A 22,223-nucleotide genomic window follows, 5' to 3' on the forward strand; every position below is an offset into this window, starting at 1 on the left:
AAATTGTGTTTCCTCTTTTAGAAACATTTGCAGAGCCATCCCTGCAGGCTACTCAGATGAAGTTGAAAAGAGCTCGACTAGCAGATGATCTGAATGAAAAGATTGCTCAAAGACCTGGCCCTATGGAGCTGGTAGAGAAAAACATCCTTCCTGTGGACTCCAGTGTTAAAGAAGCAATTATAGGCAAGACTCTAAAAATTTACTGTTTGGGGGGAGAAAGAGAAACGTGGAAATTTTAGATAAAACAAATATAATTTAAAGGCTAGCACCAATCGTATTGTTTTCTGGGTTAATTAGAAATTAACACTTAGAGTGATTTCTGTTACTGTCATTTCATTACGTATTATAAGTCTAGTATCTGCCGCCAAGTAACAGATTCCCTTGTTAGGTCTGAGGTTTAATTCGTACATTCTGATTTCATCTCACCTTTTGGGGTCCATCTCTTTAGGACTGCATGGAATCATGGTTGATTGTACTGCTTAGACTTCTTGACTACAAATTGCCTAAGTTTTAAAGTCATACCAGTGCAAAATAGGAAGTCCCCAGGGGTGATGAAAATGACAAGAGTTTTTAAGATAGGATATTAACTTTTCAAAATTGCTTGTTGAGTAAGTAGCATTATTATTGAAATAATTTTCTAAGTTAAACTTAGTTTCTGTTTAATATTTTTACTAACTTTATTTCTGTCTACTTCTAGGAAATATAAATAGCATGTTCAGTGTTAGTTCAGCAAGGTGAATAGCAGATGTGTTCAGAATGGTAGTATCTCTCCATTTTATCCTGGTCTTATCACACTTAGTTACTGATGTTTCTCTTTTTATATCTGGCATAAGCTTTAGCAAAAAAAAGAAGAAATCATGTGAGACGTCAGTGTAGCTGGGTTGCTCCCTAAAGTGGGAACTTAACATACACCTAGTCATGGCCCCATTTTCCTCCTTATCACGTGTTTTGTTTTTTGGTTTTGTTGTTGTTGTTGTTTTCTTTTTTGAGACGGGGTCTGGCTCTGTCTCCCAGGCTGGAGTGCAGTGGTGTGATCTCAGCATACTGTAAGCTCCGCCTCCTAGGCTCACGCCATTCTCCTGCCTCAGCCTCCCAAGTAGCTGGGACTACAGGCTCCTGCCACCATGCTTAGCTAATTTTTTGTATTTTTAGTAGAGACAGGCTTTCACCATGTTAGCCAGGATGGTTTCGATCTCCTGACCTCATGATCCACCCGCCTCGGCCTCCCAAAGTGCTAGGATTACAGGCATGAGCCACCGCGCCCGGCCTGTCACGTGTTTTTTTTAACAGTTGGATTTCCCGTCAGGATCCAAACAAGGTCCACACATTGCCTCTGCCTGATACTTCTCTTAAATCTTAATCTATTGGGTGGCTCTTCTTCTTTTTCTTACTACTTGTTTGTTGAGAAACAGGCTTGTTTTGTCCTCTAGCATGTCCCACATTCTGGATTTTACTGATTGCATTTGCGTCCCCAGGTGTTAAGATTCCTGGCACTTGTACTTCATGTAACTGGTAGTTGGACCCGAAGTCTTAATCTAATGAAGGTTTGATTTTTCTTTTTCACCCAAGAATACATTATAGTTAGTGGTGTATTCTTGCACTGGGAAGTACATTGTGTTCAATTTTTTTTTAAGCAGCTTCATAAATTTTCATGGGAAACGATGTTTTCCTCCTTCACATTAAGCTTGGTATTCCAAAGCCAACATAAGTCAAAAATCCTTTCTTTCTTTAGGCGTTGGGAAGGAGGACTATCCCCACACTCAGGGCGATTTCTCATTTGATGAAGACAGCAGTGACGCTTTGTCTCCGGACCAGCCTGCGAGTCAGGAGTCACAGGGGTCAGCCGCGTCCCCAAGTGAGCCAAAAGTTAGTGAATCGCCATCTCCTGTGACTACAAACACTCCAGCCCAGGTATTATCTTTCTGGTTTTGAGCCCTACAGAAAGAAAATGCCTTTTTTTTTTTTTTTAATATATTAAGGTAATAAACTTTCACCAGAAGAAAATTCTGAATTGAATTTAAATTGATTAGGCAAAAGGCAGGCACTTAACTGCCCTCTAGGAAGGTAATAAAGATTTCTAGCCACTATGTCTTTATCACAAGTAGGTAATACCATTTCCTGAAATCTTGGAGAGTTGAATGTTTTGATCATTGATGGAACTGAATTTGTTTGTTCAACAAATACATATTGAGCACCTACTATGTTTCAGATTTATTGGGAACTGAGAATCTAGTGCATACAAAGGAATATAAGAAATATCTTGGTAACTGCATTGGAAATGTACATTTCTTACCTTTTAATGGGTGTCCATGTTTCTTTTGGCTTTATAATAATTCCTGTGCTATATATAATGTTTTTTCTCCTTATGGTACTTTTTCCTTACTGAAATTTTAATAGTGTTACTTTAAAGTCAAAACTATTGAACTACTTAATGGGAGTGATCAAGTCAGCAGAAAATGTTCTTGTTAAGCCTGGCATCATAGAATTTTTGAGTCGGAAAGGAATTTAGCAATTATGTGCTTTAACCTCATGCAAGAGGCAGCCTGGGTTCACAGAAGTATGGAAGTTTGGGGATTAAAAATGCCTATTTTCTTACAGCATTTCTTCTCATTGATGACCATTGATTTGTTAGGAACTATGTCTTTCAGCATTATTTTCTTCATTGCATTTATCACCGTGATCTGAAATATGTTAATTTGTTTGTTGTCTCTATGCCTGCAGCTAAAATGTGAGCCTGTGAGAGGGATTTTGACTGTTAGAAGATAAGAGCTACTTTGGAGAGGGAGGGAGGAGGAGAGAGAGAGAGCAAGTGTATCTTGAGCATCTAGCACAGGGCCTGGTACAGAAAAGGTGCTTAGTAAATGCTGACTTGAATTAAGCACCTTGAATGCAGACTGACACAATGGTTGTGGAAGCTTGTTTCTGTTCTTCCATGTGCATGTAGAGCCTCTACAGCTTGGACTCATCAACAGTAGTGTGAATGGCTACAGTTCAGATTGTCCTCTCCAAGTTCACAGGGCAGGGGTGACCGTGGCCCCTCAGTTGTACTGGACCCTGGCCTAGAAGAAGTATGAGGGTCAGTGACCAGCCCACAGTCTGAGGTCTTAGCAGGCAGAAAGCGAGACCGAGGGAGACTAAACCCTACTGTGTTCTCACATATTTGCTGCACCCTGGTTTTGAGCTTTAAAAATTCGGTAAAAAGAATGTCAAGTATGTGAGGAGATACCATTAACAAACAGTTACACTTATCCATTTGGGTTGTTTGTTCTCTGTTACTGTTTTGAGTAGGTTAGGATGTCAGATAGCAATTAGCATGACCTTAACTTTTAGTAATACAGAATTTGTGTCACAATAGCCACCTATTGTTTAAACTTCAAGACCATTTCACCTGCATGAAAGATTATAATTCTCTTCCTCATATTGCTGGTACTACTGTGTTTTATTTCTGTAGTCTTAAAACATGGTCTCCAGCTAAGTTTTTAAATGAGACCCTTTAACCAGAGGCATTCCCACACAGTGAGCTGACATTCCAGAATTCCTTGAAGGAAAATAGTAATAACAGTGTTTCTTGAAGAATAAATATGGTCTGTTTCTTGCCAGTGCAACACACATTAAGCCTTGGGTCACTCCTGAATTTAAGCAGTAGTTTTCATAGTACCTTCAGTGCTGCTGCAGTACCAGTTCTGCCTGTTACATGCAGACCATTAACAGTCAGCTTTTTATCTGTCGACTAGGGTGATGAGAAAAGACCCACTTTCCAGGATGTTAACAGTTCCTATGTATACATTCAAGAAAAAGAACCTGGAGTCAGGGTTGGCTCCACTGTAGCTTAGCCTGTTAAATCATTTCTGTCCTATGAGACAGAAATGCCTTGAGACCTCTTAAAATTGTGTCCTTCATGAAACCCCCTTGTATTAAGTGTTCTAGTATTTATAAGTAAGGAATCTGACAAAGATGATTATTATACTTTTATTCATGTAATTAAAGAAGCATGTGCCTGGTAACTATGCCATACGGATGTCAAAGAAAGATAATTCTTAAGTAGGATTATTAATACACTGTAGGTGCTTTGTTTTGACTTCTTTTTTAAATTAACTACAGAGGTGAACTTTATGATGCTGGTAAAGTCTTGGGGATTTTTGTGTCCTCTAAAGGTGATAAGTTTTGTTTTGGCAAATTTTGTACTTTATTTTCACTGTTATCCAGTGTTTGGTTATAGAATTTGTCCAGGCATCTCACTTGATGTATATAAAATATATTTATCTACCTAAATATACTTATTTTCATATTCGTAGCTCAAGGGGAAAGGACCTTGACACATTGCTTCTCCTTAGACACCAAGTTCCTAGAGGGCAGGGATTTATCTTAGTAACCTCATACTGAGCACAGGGGTCCAGCACACAGCAGGTACTTACTTAACTGATTTAACACATGACAGATTCTTGGGAGACTCTCTCTGCAGTCTGTTTTTTCCTGCTTTAGAATTACCATCATACCACTGCCACAAAGGTGAGCTATGACACAATTTATTAAAATGTGCTTGTAAAACAAAGATAATAAAAGAGCAACATACATGTCTTTCAGGGGTTCTTTGAGATTCTTTTTTTTTTTTTTTAATTTATTTATTATTATTATACTTTAAGTTGTAGGGTACATGTGCATAACGTGCAGGTTTGTTACATATGTATACTTGTGCCATGTTGCTGTGCTGCACCCATCAACTCGTCATTTACATCAGGTATAACTCCCAATGCAATCCCTCCCCCCTCCCCCCTCCCCCCTCCCCATGATAGGCCCCGGTGTGTGATGTTCCCCTTCCCGAGTCCAAGTGATCTCATTGTTCAGTTCCCACCTATGAGTGAGAACATGTGGTGTTTGGTTTTCTGTTCTTGTGATAGTTTGCTAAGAATGATGGTTTCCAGCTGCATCCATGTCCCTACAAAGGACACAAACTCATCCTTTTTGATGGCTGCATAGTATTCCATGGTGTATACGTGCCACATTTTCTTAATCCAATCTGTCACTGATGGACATTTGGGTTGATTCCAAGTCTTTGCTATTGTGAATAGTGCTGCAGTAAACATACGTGTGCATGTGTCTTTATAGCAGCATAATTTATAATCCTTTGGGTATATACCCAGTAATGGGATGGCTGGGTCATATGCTACATCTAGTTCTAGATCCTTGAGGAATCGCCATACTGTTTTCCATAATGGTTGAACTAGTTTACAATCCCACCAACAGTGTAAAAGTGTTCCTATTTCTCCACATCCTCTCCAGCACCTGTTGTTTCCTGACTTTTTAATGATCGCCATTCTAACTGGTGTGAGATGGTATCTCATTGTGGTTTTGATTTGCATTTCCCTGATGGCCAGTGATGATGAGCATTTTTTCATGTGTCTGTTGGCTATATGAATGTCTTCTTTTGAGAAATGTCTGTTCATATCCTTTGCCCACTTTTTGATGGGGTTGTTTGTTTTTTTCTTGTAAATTTGTTGGAGTTCTTTGTAGGTTCTGGATATTAGCCCTTTGTCAGATGAGTAGATTGCAAAAATTTTCTCCCATTCTGTAGGTTGCCTGTTCACTCTGATGGTAGTTTCTTTTGCTGTGCAGAAGCTCTTTAGTTTAATTAGATCCCATTTGTCAATTTTGGCTTTTGCTGCTGTTGCTTTTGGCGTTTTAGACATGAAGTCTTTGCCATGCCTATGTCCTGAATGGTACTACCTAGGTTTTCCTCTAGGATTTTTATGGTATTAGGTCTAACATTTAAGTCTCTAATCCATCTTGAATTAATTTTCGTATAAGGAGTAAGGAAAGGATCCAGTTTCAGCTTTCTACTTATGGCTAGCCAATTTTCCCAGCACCATTTATTAAATAGGGAATCCTTTCCCCATTTCTTGTTTCTCTCAGGTTTGTCAAAGATCAGATGGCTGTAGATGTGTGGTATTATTTCTGAGGACTCTGTTCTGTTCCATTGGTCTATATCTCTGTTTTGGTACCAGTACCATGCTGTTTTGGTTACTGTAGCCTTGTAGTATAGTTTGAAGTCAGGTAGCGTGATGCCTCCAGCTTTGTTCTTTTGACTTAGGATTGTCTTAGAGATGCGGGCTCTTTTTTGGTTCCATATGAACTTTAAAGCAGTTTTTTCCAATTCTGTGAAGAAAGTCATTGGTAGCTTGATGGGGATGGCATTGAATCTATAAATAACCTTGGGCAGTATGGCCATTTTCACGATATTGATTCTTCCTATCCATGAGCATGGTATGTTCTTCCATTTGTTTGTGTCCTCTTTGATTTCACTGAGCAGTGGTTTGTAGTTCTCCTTGAAGAGGTCCTTTACATCCCTTGTAAGTTGGATTCCTAGGTATTTGATTCTCTTTGAAGCAATTGTGAATGGAAGTTCATTCCTGATTTGGCTCTCTGTTTGTCTGTTACTGGTGTATAAGAATGCTTGTGATTTTTGCACATTAATTTTGTATCCTGAGACTTTGCTGAAGTTGCTTATCAGCTTAAGGAGATTTTGGGCTGAGACAATGGGGTCTTCTAAATATACAATCATGTCATCTGCAAACAGGGACAATTTGACTTCTTCTTTTCCTAACTGAATACCCTTGATTTCTTTCTCTTGCCTAATTGCCCTAGCCAGAACTTCCAACACTATGTTGAATAGGAGTGGTGAGAGAGGGCATCCCTGTCTTGTGCCAGTTTTCAAAGGGAATTTTTCCAGTTTTTGCCCATTCAGTATGATATTGGCTGTGGGTTTGTCATAAATAGCTCTTATTATTTTGAGGTACGTTCCATCAATACCGAATTTATTGAGCGTTTTTAGCATGAAGGGCTGTTGAATTTTGTCAAAAGCCTTTTCTGCATCTATTGAGATAATCATGTGGTTCTTGTCTTTGGTTCTGTTTATATGCTGGATTATGTTTATTGATTTGCGAATGTTGAACCAGCCTTGCATCCCAGGGATGAAGCCCACTTGATCATGGTGGATAAGCTTTTTGATGTGTTGCTGAATCCGGTTTGCCAGTATTTTATTGAGGATTTTTGCATCGATGTTCATCAGGGATAAAAAACATGCCAAAATGTAAAGACCATCGAGGCTAGGAAGAAACTGCATCAACTAACGAGCAAAATAACCAGTTAATATCATAATGGCAGGATCAAGTTCACACATAACAATATTAACCTTAAATGTAAATGGACTAAATGCTCCAATTAAAAGACACAGACTGGCAAACTGGATAAAGAGTCAAGACCCATCAGTCTGCTGTATTCAGGAGACCCATCTCACACGCAGAGACATACATAGGCTCAAAATAAAGGGATGGAGGAAGATTTACCAAGCAAATGGAGAACAAAAAAAAGCGGAGGTTGCAATACTAGTCTCTGATAAAACAGACTTTAAACCATCAAAGATCAAAAGAGACAAAGAAGGCCATTCTTTGAGATTCTTAATTTTTAATCTTGAAAATAACTCATTGTCAGAGTTTGATGGTAAATTTCATTGCTGTTGACCAGTCCTCGAATTGGCTGTAGTGAAGGACTAGCTTGATTTTTTTAGATATTTCTCTTTTTTTTCGGGGGGGGGGAGGGAGTCTTACTCTGTCGCCCAGGCTGGAGTGCAATGGTGTGATCTCAGCTCACTACAACCTCTGCCTCCCGGGTTCAAATGATTCTCCTGCTTCAGCCTCCTGAGTAGCTGGGATTATAGGCACCCACCATCATGCCCAGCAAATTTTTGTATTTTTGTAGAGACAGGGCTTCACCATGTTGGCCATGCTGTCTTGAACTTCTCAGGTGATCGGCCCGCCTTGCCCTCCCAAAGTGCTGGGATTACAGGCATGAGCCACAGCACCCAGCCTATTTAATTTTTGATGCATGGGGACTAATCCTCTTGTAAAGTACAAGTGGTGGGGTAACATCAAATTTCTATGTGACTTTCGCAGGTAACAGAGGTCCACAGACCATACTTTGAGTGAAATCTCTGCCATAGATTTCACTTTCCTTCTTGTTTGCCTGAGCCAAATTTTGTCATGTATTTATTACTAATTGTGTGCTGCATGTTTAATCCTATGGCTTAAACTAAGCTATCCAACCTACAGCCCACAGGCTGCATGCGGCCCAGGACAGCTTTGAATGCAGCCCAACACAAATTCGTAGACTTTCTTAAAACATTATGAGTGGTTTTGTGTGATTTTTTTTCTTTTAGCTCACCAGCTATCGTTAATGTTAATATATTTTATATGTGGCCCAAGACAATTCTTCTTCCAGTGTGGCCCAGGGAAGCCAAAAGATTGGACACCCCTGGCTTAAACTAAACAGAGAAATTAGAAAAATGTGTTTTGTTTTGTTTTTTTTATGCCTGACTGAGGCAGGGGGCAGTGGCTCAGGCCTATAATTCCAGCACTTTGAGAGGCTGAAGTGGGAGGATCACTTGATCCCAGCAGTTCAAGACCAGTCTGAGCAACAGCGAGAACTTGAACATCACTGATCATTAAAGAAATGCAAACCAAAACCACAATGAGATACCATCTCACGCCAGTCAGAATAATTATTAAAAAGTCAAGAAACAACAGATGCTGATGAAGCTGCGGAGAAATAAGAACACTAGAAATAAGGAGAGGTGGCTGTTTTTTCACATTCCAAATTTTCAACAAAAGATGCAAAGAAGGCAGGCATGATAGCACACACCTTTAATCCCAGCTTACTTGGGAAGCTGATGCAGGAGGATTACTTAAATCCAACAGTTCAAGTCTGGTCTGGGCAACATAGCAAAATCCCATTTAAAACAAACAGACAAAACGCTGGGTGCCGTGTCTTAGACCTGTAATCCCAGCAGTTTGGGAGGCCAAGGCAGGTGGATTGCTTGAGCTCAGGAATTCAAGACCAGCCTGGGCAACATAGTGAGACCCCCATCTCTACTAAAAATACCAAAAAAAAAAAAAAAAGTAGCTGGGCGTGGTAGTGCACACCTATGGTCCCAGCTGCTCGGGAGGCTGAGGTGGGAGGATCACCTGAGCCAAGGGAGCAGAGGTTGCAGTGAGCCGAGATCACACCAGTGTACTCCAGCCTGGATAACAGCGAGACCCTACACACCGCGCCCCCACAAGAAAGAAAAAATCTCCAGAAACTATCTTAGAAGAAGCACACATATCTGCCCTACTAGACAAAGGCTTTAAAGTAATTATCTTAAATATATTCAAAAACTAAAAGAAAACATGAACAACAAACTAAAGGAAATTAGGAAAACTACATATGAACAAACTGAGAATGTGGTAGAAATTACTTTTTAAACCCAAACAAATTCTGTAATTGAAGATATAACGGAATTGAAAAATTCACTAGAGGGCTTGAACGGCAGACTCAAACAAGCAGAAGAAAGAATCTGCAAATGATTTGAAATTGAGTCTGAAGACAAAAGGAAAAAAGAATGAAGAAAAGTTAACAGAGACTAAGAGACTTATGGGACACCATCAAGCAGATCAGTGTATTCACCATGAGAGTTCCGAAAGGGGCAGAGATATTAATTAAAGAAATAATGGCCCAAAACTTCACAACTATGAGGAACAACATGGATATACAAATACAGTCATGCTTTGCTTAACAACAAGGATACATTCTGAGCAAAGCATTTGTAGTAGTCAACTCTTGCACTGCTATAAAGAACTACCTGAGACTAGGCAATTTATGAAGAAAAGAGGTTTAATTGACTCACAGTTCCACAGGCTGTACAGGAGGCATGGCTGGGGAGGCCTCAGGAAATTTATAGTCATAGTGGAAGGGTAAAGGGGAAGCAAGTATGTCTTCACATGATGGCAGGAGAGAGCGAGTGAGCACAGGGGCAAGTGCTACACACTTTCAAAAAACCAGATCTCATGAGAACTCATTCACTGTCATGAGAACAGCAAGGGGGAAGTCTGCCCCTATGATTCTCACCAGGCCCCTCTTCCGACACATGGGGATTATAGTTCGACATGAGATTTGGTCATGAGCCACATTATATCAGCATTGTTCGACAGTTTTGTTGTTGTGAATCATCATAGAGTATACTTACACAAACTTAGATGGTATGGCCTACTACACCTACTACAGTGTACCTTTACAGTGTAAATGGTTTTTTACTACATTTACCATGTAAATGGTTTTTTAAAATACTACACCTGTATAGAGCAGGTCCATTATAATCTTCATATGTGCAGTCCTTTGTTGACCACAATGCCTGTACAAGAAATTCAGTAAACTCCGAAGAAGATAAACTCAAAGAGACCCACAGCAACACACAATGTAATCAACTGTCTAAAGTCAAATAAGAGAGAATCTTAAAAGCAGCAAGAGAAAAGTGACTGGTCACATACAAGGAATCCTCAGTAAGACTGTCAGTGGATTTCTCAGTAGAAACCTTGCAGACCAGAAGGCAGTGGGATGATATGTTTAAAATGATGAAAGAAGAAAACAGTCACCTGAAAATCATATCCAGCAAAATTGTTTTCAAAAATAAAGGAGAAATTAAAACATTCCCAAACAAAAGCAGAGGGAGTTTATTACCACTAGAATTGCCCTATCAGAAATGCTAAAAAGAATCCTTCAATCTGAAATGAAGGGATGCTAGATAGTAACTCAAAACTATAGGAAAACATAAAATTGGCCAGGCACGGTGGCTCACACCTGTAATCCCAGCACACTTTGGGAGGCCAGAACGAGCAGATCACCTGAGGTCAGGAGTTCAAGACCAGCCTGACCAACATGGAGAAACCCTGTCTCTACTAAAAGTAGAAAATTAGCCAGACATGGTGGCACGGGCCTGTAATCCCAGCTACTCGGGAGGCTGAGGTAGGAGCATCGCTTGAACCCAGGAGGCGGAGGTTGTGGTGAGCCAAGATCGCGCCTTTGCACTCCAGGTTGGGCAACAAGAGCAAAATTCCATCTTAAAAAAAAAAAAAGAAGAAAGAAAGAAAGGTAATATGTGGGCAAATATGAAAACAATATTATAATTTTGGTTTGTAACTCTACTTTTTTTCCTACAGAATTTAAAAGACACATTCATTAAGAATTACAAATCTATGTTAGTGGCCACACAGTATATAACAACGTAGTTTGTGAATGACGTCAATAACATAGAGGGGGTGAAGCTGTAAAGAAGTAGCATTTTTTTATGTGACTGAAGTTGTTATCAATGTAAGATAGAATGTCATAATTCTAAGATACTATTTGTAATTCCTATGGAAACAAACAAAAAATTTGTAGAATCTGAACAGCCCTACCCCCAAAAGCTGAGGAAACTCAGAGGCCAAAGAAAGAGGCTGAAAAATCCAGTTTCTCAGAGAGAAATATTTTATAGGAACTTAAAAACAGAAGCAATGTCTCGGGTGGCTGTCCACACCTACCATCCAGAAAGTATTCATTCATTCGTTCATTCATTCCCGGCTAATTTTGTAGACACAGGGTTTCGCTATATTGACCAGGCTGGTCTCGAACTCCTGAGCTCTGGGAGTCTACCCACCTCAGCCTCCCAGAGATATTCTTTATATAGCAAGCTTTTGGGATACAACATGTGCAGCTGGTCACACCTTCAGACTTTCTTGTCAAGACGTGACCACTGGGGAAGTTTGATAGCATCTTTATGAGGGGTTATCTATGCTATAGGCATTGTTTAAAGACCTTACTGCAGAATACCTTGCTGTGGAGGGGCCAACCACCAGTCATCATGGTCGTTTTGTTTCAAGATGGCATCAGACACTCTTGGCCATGCAACAGCCTATTTTCCTACAATGCAAAAGGAGAGGAGAAGGGAATCAAAACAAGGCACTACAAAGTATCAAACACAGACATCCTGCGTTCATAGAAGACTTAATATTTTTAATATGTCAATACTACCCCAAACAATCTACAGATTCAGTACAGTCCTGTCAAAATTCTAATGTTGATTTTTGCAGAAATAGAAAAATCTTAAGGAATCCTGAAAAACCAAAACAGTCTTGAATTTTAAAAAAGTTAGAGGTCTCATGCTTCCTGATTTTGAAACTTACTACAAAGACACAGTAATTAAAACGGTGGTATTGGCATAAGATAGATAAATAGAATGGACCAGTGAGCCCAGAAATAAGCCCTTAGATATGGGATCAAATGATCTTCAACAAAGGTGCTAAGACCATTCAGTGAGGAAAGGATAGTCTCATCAACAAATGGTACTGGGAAAACTGGATATCCACATGCAAAAAAGAATGAAGTTGGACCTTTACCTAGCATTACAGGCAAAAATTAACTCCATAGACAGAGATCTAAATCTAATAACAAACTATGGAACTCTTAGAAAATATAGGGGAAAGCTTCATGACACTGGATTGGTTTCCTGGATATGACACCAAAGCAGCAAAAGAAAAAGTAATTACATTTCCTCAAAACGTTTTGGCCAGGCATAGTGACTCATGCCTGTAATCCCAGCTGTTTGGAAGGTCAGAGCAGGAGTATCCCTTGAGGCCAGGAGCTGAAGACCAACGTGGGCAACATAGTGTGAGACCTCATCTCTACAAAAAATAAAAATTAAAAAACTTAGGCCGGGCGTGGTGGCTCAAGCCTGCAATCCCAGCACTTTGGGAGGCCAAGACGGGTGGATCACGAGATCAGGAAATCGAGACCATCCAGGCTAACCCCGTGAAACCCCATCTCTACTAAAAAATACAAAAAACTAGCTGGGTGAGGTGGCAGGCGCCTGTAGTCCCAGCTACTCGGGAGCTGAGGCAGGAGAATGGCGTGAACTCGGGAGGCGGAGCTTACAGTGAGCTGAGATCCGGCCACTGCACTCCAGCCTGGGCGACAGAGCGAGACTCCCTCGCAAAAAAAAAAAAACTTAGTTGGGCATGGTGGCGTGCACCTATAGTCCTAGCTACTCCAGAAGCTGAGATGAGAGGATGACTTGAGCCCAGGTTCAAGGTTACATTGAGCTATGAAAGCACCACTGCACTCCAGCCTGGGTGACAGAGCAAGAACCTGTCTCTTAAAAGAAAGAAACAAGAAGAAAACTTCAGTGCATCAAAGGACATCAACAGAGTAAAAAAGCAATCCAAAAAATGGGAGAAAATATTTGCAAATCATATGTTATAAGGATTTGCTATGGTTTGGATATCTGTCTCCTCTAAACCTCATGTCAAAATTTGATCCCCATTTGTTAGAGGTAGGGCCTAATGGGATGCATTTCTGTCATGGGGGCAGATCCCTCATGAATAAATTAACGGCCTCCCTTGGAAATAAATGAATTCTCACTGCATTAGTTCCCATGAGAAAGAACTTATTTAAAAAAAAAGAAAAGAAGGCCGGGCGCGGTGGCTCAAGCCTGTAATCCCAGCACTTTGGGAGGCCGAGACGGGCGGATCACGAGGTCAGGAGATCGAGACCATCCTGACTAACACGGTGAAACCCCATCTCTACTAAAAAATACAAAAAACTAGCCGGGCGTGGTGGCGGGCGCCTGTAGTCCCAGCTACTCGGGAGGCTGAGGCAGGAGAATGGCATCAACCCGGGAGGCGGAGCTTGCAGTGAGCTGAGATCCGGCCACTGCACTCCAGCCTGAACGGCAGAGCGAGACTCCGTCTCAAAAAAAAAAAAAAAAAAAAAAAAAAAAAGAAAAGAAAAAAGAAAGAAAAGCCTGGATCCTCCCTGCTCTCTCTTGCTCTGTAATCTCTGTACAGTGGCTCCCATTTCCCTCCCACCATGAGTGGAAGCAGCCTGAGGCCTTGCCAGATGCACATGCTGGTGCCATGCTTCCTGCAAAATCTGCAGAATCATGACCCAAATAAACCTCTTTTCTTTTATAAATTACCCAGCCTCATTTTTTTTTTTTTTTTTTTTTTTTTTTTTTTGAGACATAGTCTCGCTCTGTCACCCAGGCTGGAGTGCAGTGGCGCAATCTCGGCTCACTGCAACCTCCACCTCCCAGGTTCAAGCGATTCTCCTGCCTCAGCTTCCTGAGTAGCTGGGATTACAGGTGCACAACACAATGCCCAGCTAATTTTTATATTTTTAGTAGAGACAGGGTTTCATCACGTTGGTCAGACTGGTCTCGAACTCCTGACCTCGTGATCCGCCTGCCTCGACCTCCCAAAGTGCTGGGATTACAGACGTGAGCCACCATGCCCGGCCAAATACTTTTTAAAGCAATCCAAAACAGACTAAGACAGGACTAATATCTAATGTACATAAAGAACTCCCACAACTCAACAACAAAAAAATTTGGTTCCAAAGAGGCAAAGGTTTGAATGTGGTTTTTGTTGCAGTCTATCTATCTTAAAAAAAAAAAAAAGGGCAAAGGACTTGAATAGACATCTTTCTTAAGAGGATATGCAAATGGCTAGTAAGCATCTAATAAGATACTAGATATCACTAATCATTAAGGAAATGCTAATCAAAACTACAAGATACCACCTCATGCCCATCACATTGGCTACTATCAAAAGAACAGAAAATAAGTTTGGACGGATGTGGATAAATTGGAACTCTTGTATACTGTTGGTGGGAATGTGAAATGGTATAGCCACTGTGGACAGTGTTCAGTCTTCAAAAAATTAAAATAGAATTGCTAAATGAACTAGCAATTCCACTTATGGGTATATGCCCAAAAGTAAACAGGGCCGGGCACGGTGGCTCACACTTGTGATCCCAGCACTTTGGGAGGCCGAGGTGGGTGGATCACGAGGTCAGGAGATCGAGACCATCCTGGCCAACATGGTGAAACCCCATCTCTACTAAAAATACAAAAATTAACTGGGCGTGGTTGTACATGCCTGTAATCCCAGCTATTCAGGAGACTGAGGCAGGAGAATCTCTTAGAACCTGGGAGGTGGAGGTTGCAGTGAGCTGAGGTCGTGCCACTGCACTCCAGCCTGGGCGACAGAGCTAGACTTCATCTCAAAAAAAAAAAAAAAAAAAAAAATAGAATAGAAAACAGGAATTAGATCATTAGATCAGAAGATACTTGTATATCCCTGTTCATAGCAGCAACATTCACAATAGCCAGAATGTGAAAGCAACCCAAATGTCCACTGCCAGATGAATGGATAAACAAAATGTGCTATACATGTATGTTGGAATAGTATTCAGCCTTTAAAAAGGAAGGAGATTCTGCAATCCATCATGAATGAAACTCTAGCATTATGTTCAATGAAACAAGCCAGTCACAAAAAGACAAATACTGTATGATTCCACTTATGTAAGATTCTAGAATAGTAAAAATCATAGAGGCAGAAAAGAAAATGATGATTGCCTGGGGGTGAGGGGAATGTGGAACCAGGGGGACACTGGTTAAGGTATAGAGTTTGCTTGGGAACATGAACCAGTCTGGAGGTTCTGGTAGTGATGGTTGCAGAACAATATAAATGTAATTAATGCCATATACTTAAAAATTGTTAAATAGTATATTTTATGTTATATACATTTTAGTATAATTTTTTAAATGCACTTTTAAAGCAGGGATACGTGCACATCCTCACTACCAATCAGGTCATGAAGCACTAGATTCTGTGCAAGGAAATTCACTTTTAATATTCAGTTACTTATTCTAAAAGTGAAATGCTTAAACTTATATATTACAGGAACAAATGGTCAGTGCTAGGTGATACATTTTAACAAAGCTAGAGTTTTACATAAAATATTCATCTATTAAACATACAATGTGTGATTTTTGTTTTATTCAACTCGTTCATTTTTCATTTTATTTGGGGATTAGAATATGAAAACAATATTTAAAGAGTAATTGCATTTTGACTTTCTTATTTGCATATTGCCATCTTAGTTAAGAACTCTGCTGCATCCTAAATTAAAAACATTTATTATTGACGTAAAATCTGTAATACAGAAAAGCTTTGTTTTTAAGTATCTAGTTTCTGTCCCTCAAGACCACAAAAGAAATTCTAATAAAAAGGAACAGTCCGGAAGCAATGACTGGCCCTCGGCCTGTGCACTGCGTTTTGCAGCAGGAACAGTGCAGACATCTGAGACAGGATAGAGCTTTAATCAGCTGAGAGGTTTGCTCTGACTTGTTTTTTTATATTGTGGCAAAGCTTTCCTGTAGCTGTTTCTAGTAGGAGAAAAGTCAGTCTTTATGATCAACAGTGCCTTTTTAGTTTTTTTTTTTTTAAATGCATAAATATCCATTAAAAACCGTCTTTCTGACATTGTCTTATATGGGTTTCTGATGAAAATTAAAGATCTGGCCCTTGTGAGACCTGTAACCTGTAATGAAACAGTAGTCGGATCCAATAAGACAAAGCAAAATTTGCAGCTTTTTTTGTTTCTTTGGGGAAGCAATTCAGAATCATTTTGAAATTAAATTTTTGTAGAACATAAGTTGAACTTAGGTCTTGGTGGCAATTTAAACCTATTTACATTTTAAATCTTAAAAGTATTCTTTTAAGAATTTGACATATTGCTGAATTTACTATATGGAACAAAGTAAGTTTACGTATCTCTATGGCCTGAATACTTTAACTTTTATTTTAGGTTCACAGGTACATGTGCAGGTTTGCTGTATTTATAAATTGTGTGTCACAGGAGTTTGATGTAGATTCTTTTGTCACCCAGGTACTAAGCCTAATACTCAATAGTTATTTTTTCTGCTCCTCTCCCTCTTCCCACCCTCTACGCTCAAGAAGGCCAGTGTATGTTGTTCCCCTGTATGTGTCCATGTGTTCTCATTAGTTAGCTCCCACTTGTGAGAACATGTGGTATTTGGTTTTCTGTTCCTGCATTCATTCGCTACCATTATGGCCCCCAGCTCCAGGCCTGGATACTCGTTTAATCCTTTTCGGAATACGTCACTTCAGAATTACTCACATTTAGATTCTTTTGCTAACTTTAGCCACTAGGAGCCTGAGCCCTTGATATGGTCTAAGTGGGGTTTGGTAGGGGAAGGGAGGGGCTTTTGTTGTGTTTTGGTCCTTTCTAAAGCACATTAAAATGGCTGGCAAAATTAGAAGTTTTGATATGTTTATCTTTAGATTAGGTAGAGTCAACAATCCCTGTATTTCAGTTGGGTTATTCTTGTGTTATGCTGGAATCTGTGGTTTTCTGGGTAGTAAAGTCATGCTGAAATACCAAAAGAGCTAATAAGATAGGTGTATCAGTAATCAAGGCTACAGTTAGGCACAGTCTAGAAATTTAGGCAAGACATAAATATTACATTTGATACCACATCCATGTTCCTGGATTATTTTTCATATGATTAACACTTACTGCTCTCAAATTCATCACACTATCCTCAGTCAGTGGGGGTTGTACTGGTAAAATAGCTTGCCAGGTAAGTAGGATTTATATGCCAGGAAATCTATATAGAGTTCAGAATTCAAACATTTTAGTCTGCTTCACACACCAGTTACATAATAGCCAAGGAATGTTTTCCCCTCTGTGAACATTGACCCACAGATAAGTATCCCCATTTCAAAAAAATATGCAAGGTGAAAGGAAAACCAACCACGTAAAGTCATATTCAGTAAAGAAGTGATCAGCTAACATCATCTTCCACTTTGTGTGAGTCTTGGTTGGTCAGAGATTCACTGAGGATCCAGATGTATCAGGGCTCTTTGCGGTCAGAAGTCTGCTGGAACACAGGTGTCCAGTCTCTTAGATGAGCCCTTTCCCTTCATTTCTGTTTAAAAATGAAATTGAATGCAGCCGTCTTTCAAAGTAAGGTCTTTCATATTGTCAACATTCACAGTTACTAATAACTGAAAAGCTGAAATTAGCTGAAGCCTCAGGGAGCAAGAGAGCTGACACGGGCATGCACGATTAATTGCACACTCGCACACACACGGTCTCAGCTGGGCTTGAGAACGTGACCTAGCGTGAGTAAAGCCAGAAGGAATGCCCATTCATCAATTAAACAAATATTTGTTTGAGTTAACCAGTATGTGCCAAAGTTCATATTTCATGCTGCTAATAGCCCTCCAAGTTTTCAGGTCATTTATTTTAGGAAGGAAAAATACAGTTTGCTATTTTAAAATGCAAATACTTTAACAAGATTTTGATTGTTGGTGTGATGAATTCAAGAGTTGTTCAGGGAAGTGGAAGTGGTAAAGGAGGACATTTTTCCTTAAGATAAGGCTGGTATAAGTAAGTCCCAAGTAGTAATCAATATGTAAATTTTGACTAGTTTATTACAGTAGTAATTGTTCTTTACAATAAACAAATACTTAAAATCTATGTAAAGTAGATTGCTGGTGAGAATTGATAAAACCTAGTAAAGACTTCTGTAGCTTCCTTTGTTAATATGTGACCCCAAACTGAGATTCAGTAATTGTTGATTTTGGCCTGGGTAATAAAGTAACTTCTTGTTTTAAGTATGGAGAGGTAATATTGTCAGTAAAACAGGTCAACCTTCCCAAAATATATTCTTCAAATCTTCTGTTGCAAGAAATGGGGGAATATGGTTAATGAGAGTTCTAGTCAGATTTGGAGAGAGGAACTGAGGGTGTAAGCACATTTACGGACACATGGGGGGCATGGGCATTCGGGAAGGATGCTGCCAGAGGGTGGGTCGAGTGTGATACAGGCATTCACCAGGCTCTGCAGGGAAGCATGAACGTCATGTTTAGATCAGCCAGGGTCAGCATGACCTATATAGCAAAGGGACTTTTTGAATACCATATATTGGCCGGGCACAATGGCTCATGCATGTAATCCCAGCACTTTGGGAGGTTGAGGCAGTGGACCACTTGAGGTCAGGAGTTCCAGAGCAGCCTAGCCAATGTGGTGAAACCCCCATCTCTACTAAAAATACAAAAACTAGTTGAGTGTGGTGGTGCATGCCTGTAGTCCCAGATACTTGGGAGGCTGAAGCTGGAGAATTGCTTGAACCCGGGAGGCAGAGGTTGCAGTGAGCCAAGATTGCCCTGCTGCATTCCAGTCTGTACGAGACTCCGTCTCAAAAAAAAAAAAAAAAAAGAATACCATGTATTGTTTTGATCATATATACAAGTGTCTTGGACTTTTCTTTCCCTGCCAATAAAGAGTGCTTCTGACCGTCTTTTTGAGAAAATACTCCGGTGTCGTCAATCTAACCTTACTTGGCTTTAGTTCTTCACTGCTCTTGGAGCAAAGACTAAATGATTGGCTCCACTGAGGCGTAAAGCATGTTATTCCACCATCTGGCCTCAGACATATATTTTTCCTTTGCTTCTTTTCTAGTGGACTTAAAAAATAGGTCATTCTCTTGTAATTCTAATTTTTCTGTTTTTATGATCATTAATTTCACAGACTTGTTCCTTTTTGTCTTTTCCTTCAGTTTGCTTCAGTGTCCCCAACAGTTCCTGAATTCTTGAAAACTCCTCCAACTGCAGATCAGCCTCCCCCTCGGCCTGCAGCTCCTGTCCTCCCCACAAACACTGTGTCCTCAGCAAAGTCTGGCCCAGCGCTGGTAAAGGTGGGTACTTTGGATACACCGTGGGTTTGGTGGCTTTATTTGTGACTCTGTCTATCGCCTTGTGAATGGAAGACAAAGGCATTTATCCAACTTGCTCAGCCTGCCTTTTAGCCCAAAGTCTCAAAAACCAAGCCATGTAAAGACTTGCTAGACTGGGGTCTTCATGTTTGAAATTGTGCTATAGTCATAGAAAAATGGCACAAATTTTAGTCTGTTTAAAACACTAGGGGCCAGATGGAGTGGCTTACCTCTGTAATCCCATTGCTTTGGAAGGCTGAGGTGGGAGGATCACTTGAGGCCAGGAGTTTGAGAACAGTCTGGGCAACATAGCAAGCAACATACCAAGACACTATCTCTACAAAAAATGTAAAAGCCAGAGGTGGTGGTGCATGCCTATAGTCTCAGCTACTCAGGAGGCTGAGGCAAGAGGATCACTTGAGCCCTGGAGTTTGAGGCTGCAGTGAGCTACGATCACACCATTGCACCCCAGCTTGGGTGACAGAGCAAGACCCTGTCTCTTTAAAAAAAAAAAAAAAAAAAAAAAAAAAAACTTCTAGGGCTATGCAGAAAGCCCCAGTTCTGCCACCCAGGCCACTAAGATAAAACAAGAGAAAAACAGATTTAAACTTTTTAGAATTGTGCTTAGAACTTGTAGATAAGGTGGGTGAGGAGAATAAAGTGAGGAATAGTTTAGCAGAATATACATCTCAAACTTTTAAAACTAAAAAAGGATATTATAGTTAGCTAACTTCTCACCACCTTTCAGATGGGGAGACTGAGGCCCAAAGAAGAAATGACAAAGCCAGGAAGGGTCCCAACCTCCTGAATCCAAGTCTAGCTCTCTCCTGCCTCCCCTACCTGTTGCAGCACTCTCGAGGCAAGGGAGCATCTTTCAGATGAACACAGTGCATATCCTCATAGCCCTCTGTCCCCAGGACTGTCCTTGTCCTTGACCTTCCTGGAGAGAAGGCTCTTGTCAGCATGGCTGAGTATTGGTGGCTTCAGAACACACATCAGTGTATTTCCCCATCTTCTGTTGCTTAGCATTGGAGTCAGAAATTCCAGAGGGTCACAAGTGGCAACTCTGCCAATGAAATCAGTTTTTACCTCCTCTCCCAACATCCTTATCAATGCAACCCTGACCGCACAGAGAGGGTCTGCATGCACAGCCCTCCTTCCCTGCCAGTCCTCAAAACGAGTTCTCTGCCTCTCCCGTTCTCTGAATGTCTGCTCTTCACTGATGTCTTTAAGGAAGGCTTTGGTTCTAGAGGAAGAAGCATTGTTTAAGAATGTGAAATTCAGGGACTGGTTAGAGAATTCTAGGACTATGCCAAGAGAGGAGGGGACAGGAAAACATTAGGAAACAGACCAGAATTCTTTCAGTATTTCTATGAGGAAAGCTGTTTCCCATCCTTCGCTTGTGGGGGCTGATAGGTAATAGATTCCATCTGAGGAACACTAGTTACTATGTTTCTGTGCCCCTCCTCTACAGGTGCCTTCTGGACTGTGGCTGGGTCAATTATTTTATCACTCCACAACAGTTATACTCGAACCCCATTTTGAGTATAAATTATCCTAAACCCCGTTCATTCTTATGATCAGTTTTAAAAGACTAAAAATAAAATGTATAGCCAGGTGCAGTGGCTCATGCCTGTAATCCCTGCACTTTGGGAGGCCAGGGCAGGCAGATCACTTGAGGTCAGGACTTTGAGACCAGCCTGGGCAACATGGCAAAACCCCATCTCTATAAAGTGTACAAAAAAATTAGTTGGGCATGGAGGCGAACACCTATGCTCCCAGCTACTCGGAGGCTGAGGTGGGAGGATCACTTGAGTCCATGAGGTTAAGGCTGCAGTGAGCCAAGATCATGCCCCTGTACTCCAGCCTGGGTGACAGAGTGAGACCCTGCCTCAAAAACAAATAAGATGAATTATTGATAATGAAAAAAGCAGGTAAATAGTGAATTGATAAATATTGTGAGATTGAAGGAATAAGTGGGGGAAAGTGTTTTCTGACATCGAGGTATATACTTTAAGTGCCTGATAATTAAAGTGATTTCCAGTTAGCATGCACATTCACCATTCATTTGTTCAACAGATACTTTTTCAAGCACCTTCTGTGTGCCAGGCACTGTTCTGGGTACTAGGAATAAAGCAAGGAACAAAAGATCACTAACATAGAGTATGCCAGGTGGTGATGAATAATGTGAGGATGTGGGTGCTGGGGAGACAAGGAGAGACGTGTCTTTTAATTGAAGTGGTCTGGGGATATGCAGATGACATTTGGAGATCTGAAAGAAGATCTAAAGGAAGTGAGAGTGTGAGCCATGAAGATACCTATGGGAAGAAAGTTTGACCAAGGCAGCCAGTATGAGCGCCTCCACCATTGCTGACTCCAACAGCAATGGCAGAGGCAGACAGGGTGTGGCCAGAGAACAGCATCTGTAGAGCCTTGTAAGAAGTTAGGCTTTGTATTACCACTAAGGGAAGAAGGTGCTGGAAGATTTTTGAGCTGATGTGTTAGTTAGAAAGAGTAGTGCACAAAGGTAGAAGCAGAGACAGGTAAAATGCACAGCAGGAGACAGTGGCAGCTGGCGAGATAACAGAAGTGGTTGGATTTTGACTGTATTTGAAGGCTAAGCTGGCCGGATTTGTAGACAAGTTGGATGTGTGGTGTGAAGAGGAGGAGTTGTGAACCATCTACTGTTGTATGTCTAAGCGACTAGCAACTTGCAGTTGCCACATCCTGTAATGGAAAGGAGTACACCTGGAGTGTGAGATGCTGTACAGGCACCTCTCGTCATGTCCTAGAG

At 40.7% G+C, this 22,223-nt stretch overlaps 1 protein-coding gene across 11 annotated transcripts in view; it reads left to right on the forward strand.

Moving 5' to 3' along the window:
- Window positions 1–22,223, forward strand: part of MRTFB (myocardin related transcription factor B) — a 262,686-nt gene that overhangs the window by 209,655 nt on the left and 30,808 nt on the right. For all 11 annotated transcript variants that reach the window (XM_071084138.1, XM_071084137.1, XM_011717424.2 and 8 more), the window contains 3 exons: window positions 22–183; window positions 1,733–1,911; window positions 19,274–19,411. In XM_071084138.1, coding sequence (XP_070940239.1) covers window positions 22–183; window positions 1,733–1,911; window positions 19,274–19,411 — 479 coding nt within the window. The remainder of the gene's footprint in view (window positions 1–21; window positions 184–1,732; window positions 1,912–19,273; window positions 19,412–22,223) is intronic.

The sequence above is a fragment of the Macaca nemestrina genome, chromosome 18, assembly GCF_043159975.1.
Source record: "Macaca nemestrina isolate mMacNem1 chromosome 18, mMacNem.hap1, whole genome shotgun sequence".
Taxonomy (NCBI): Eukaryota; Metazoa; Chordata; class Mammalia; order Primates; family Cercopithecidae; genus Macaca; species Macaca nemestrina.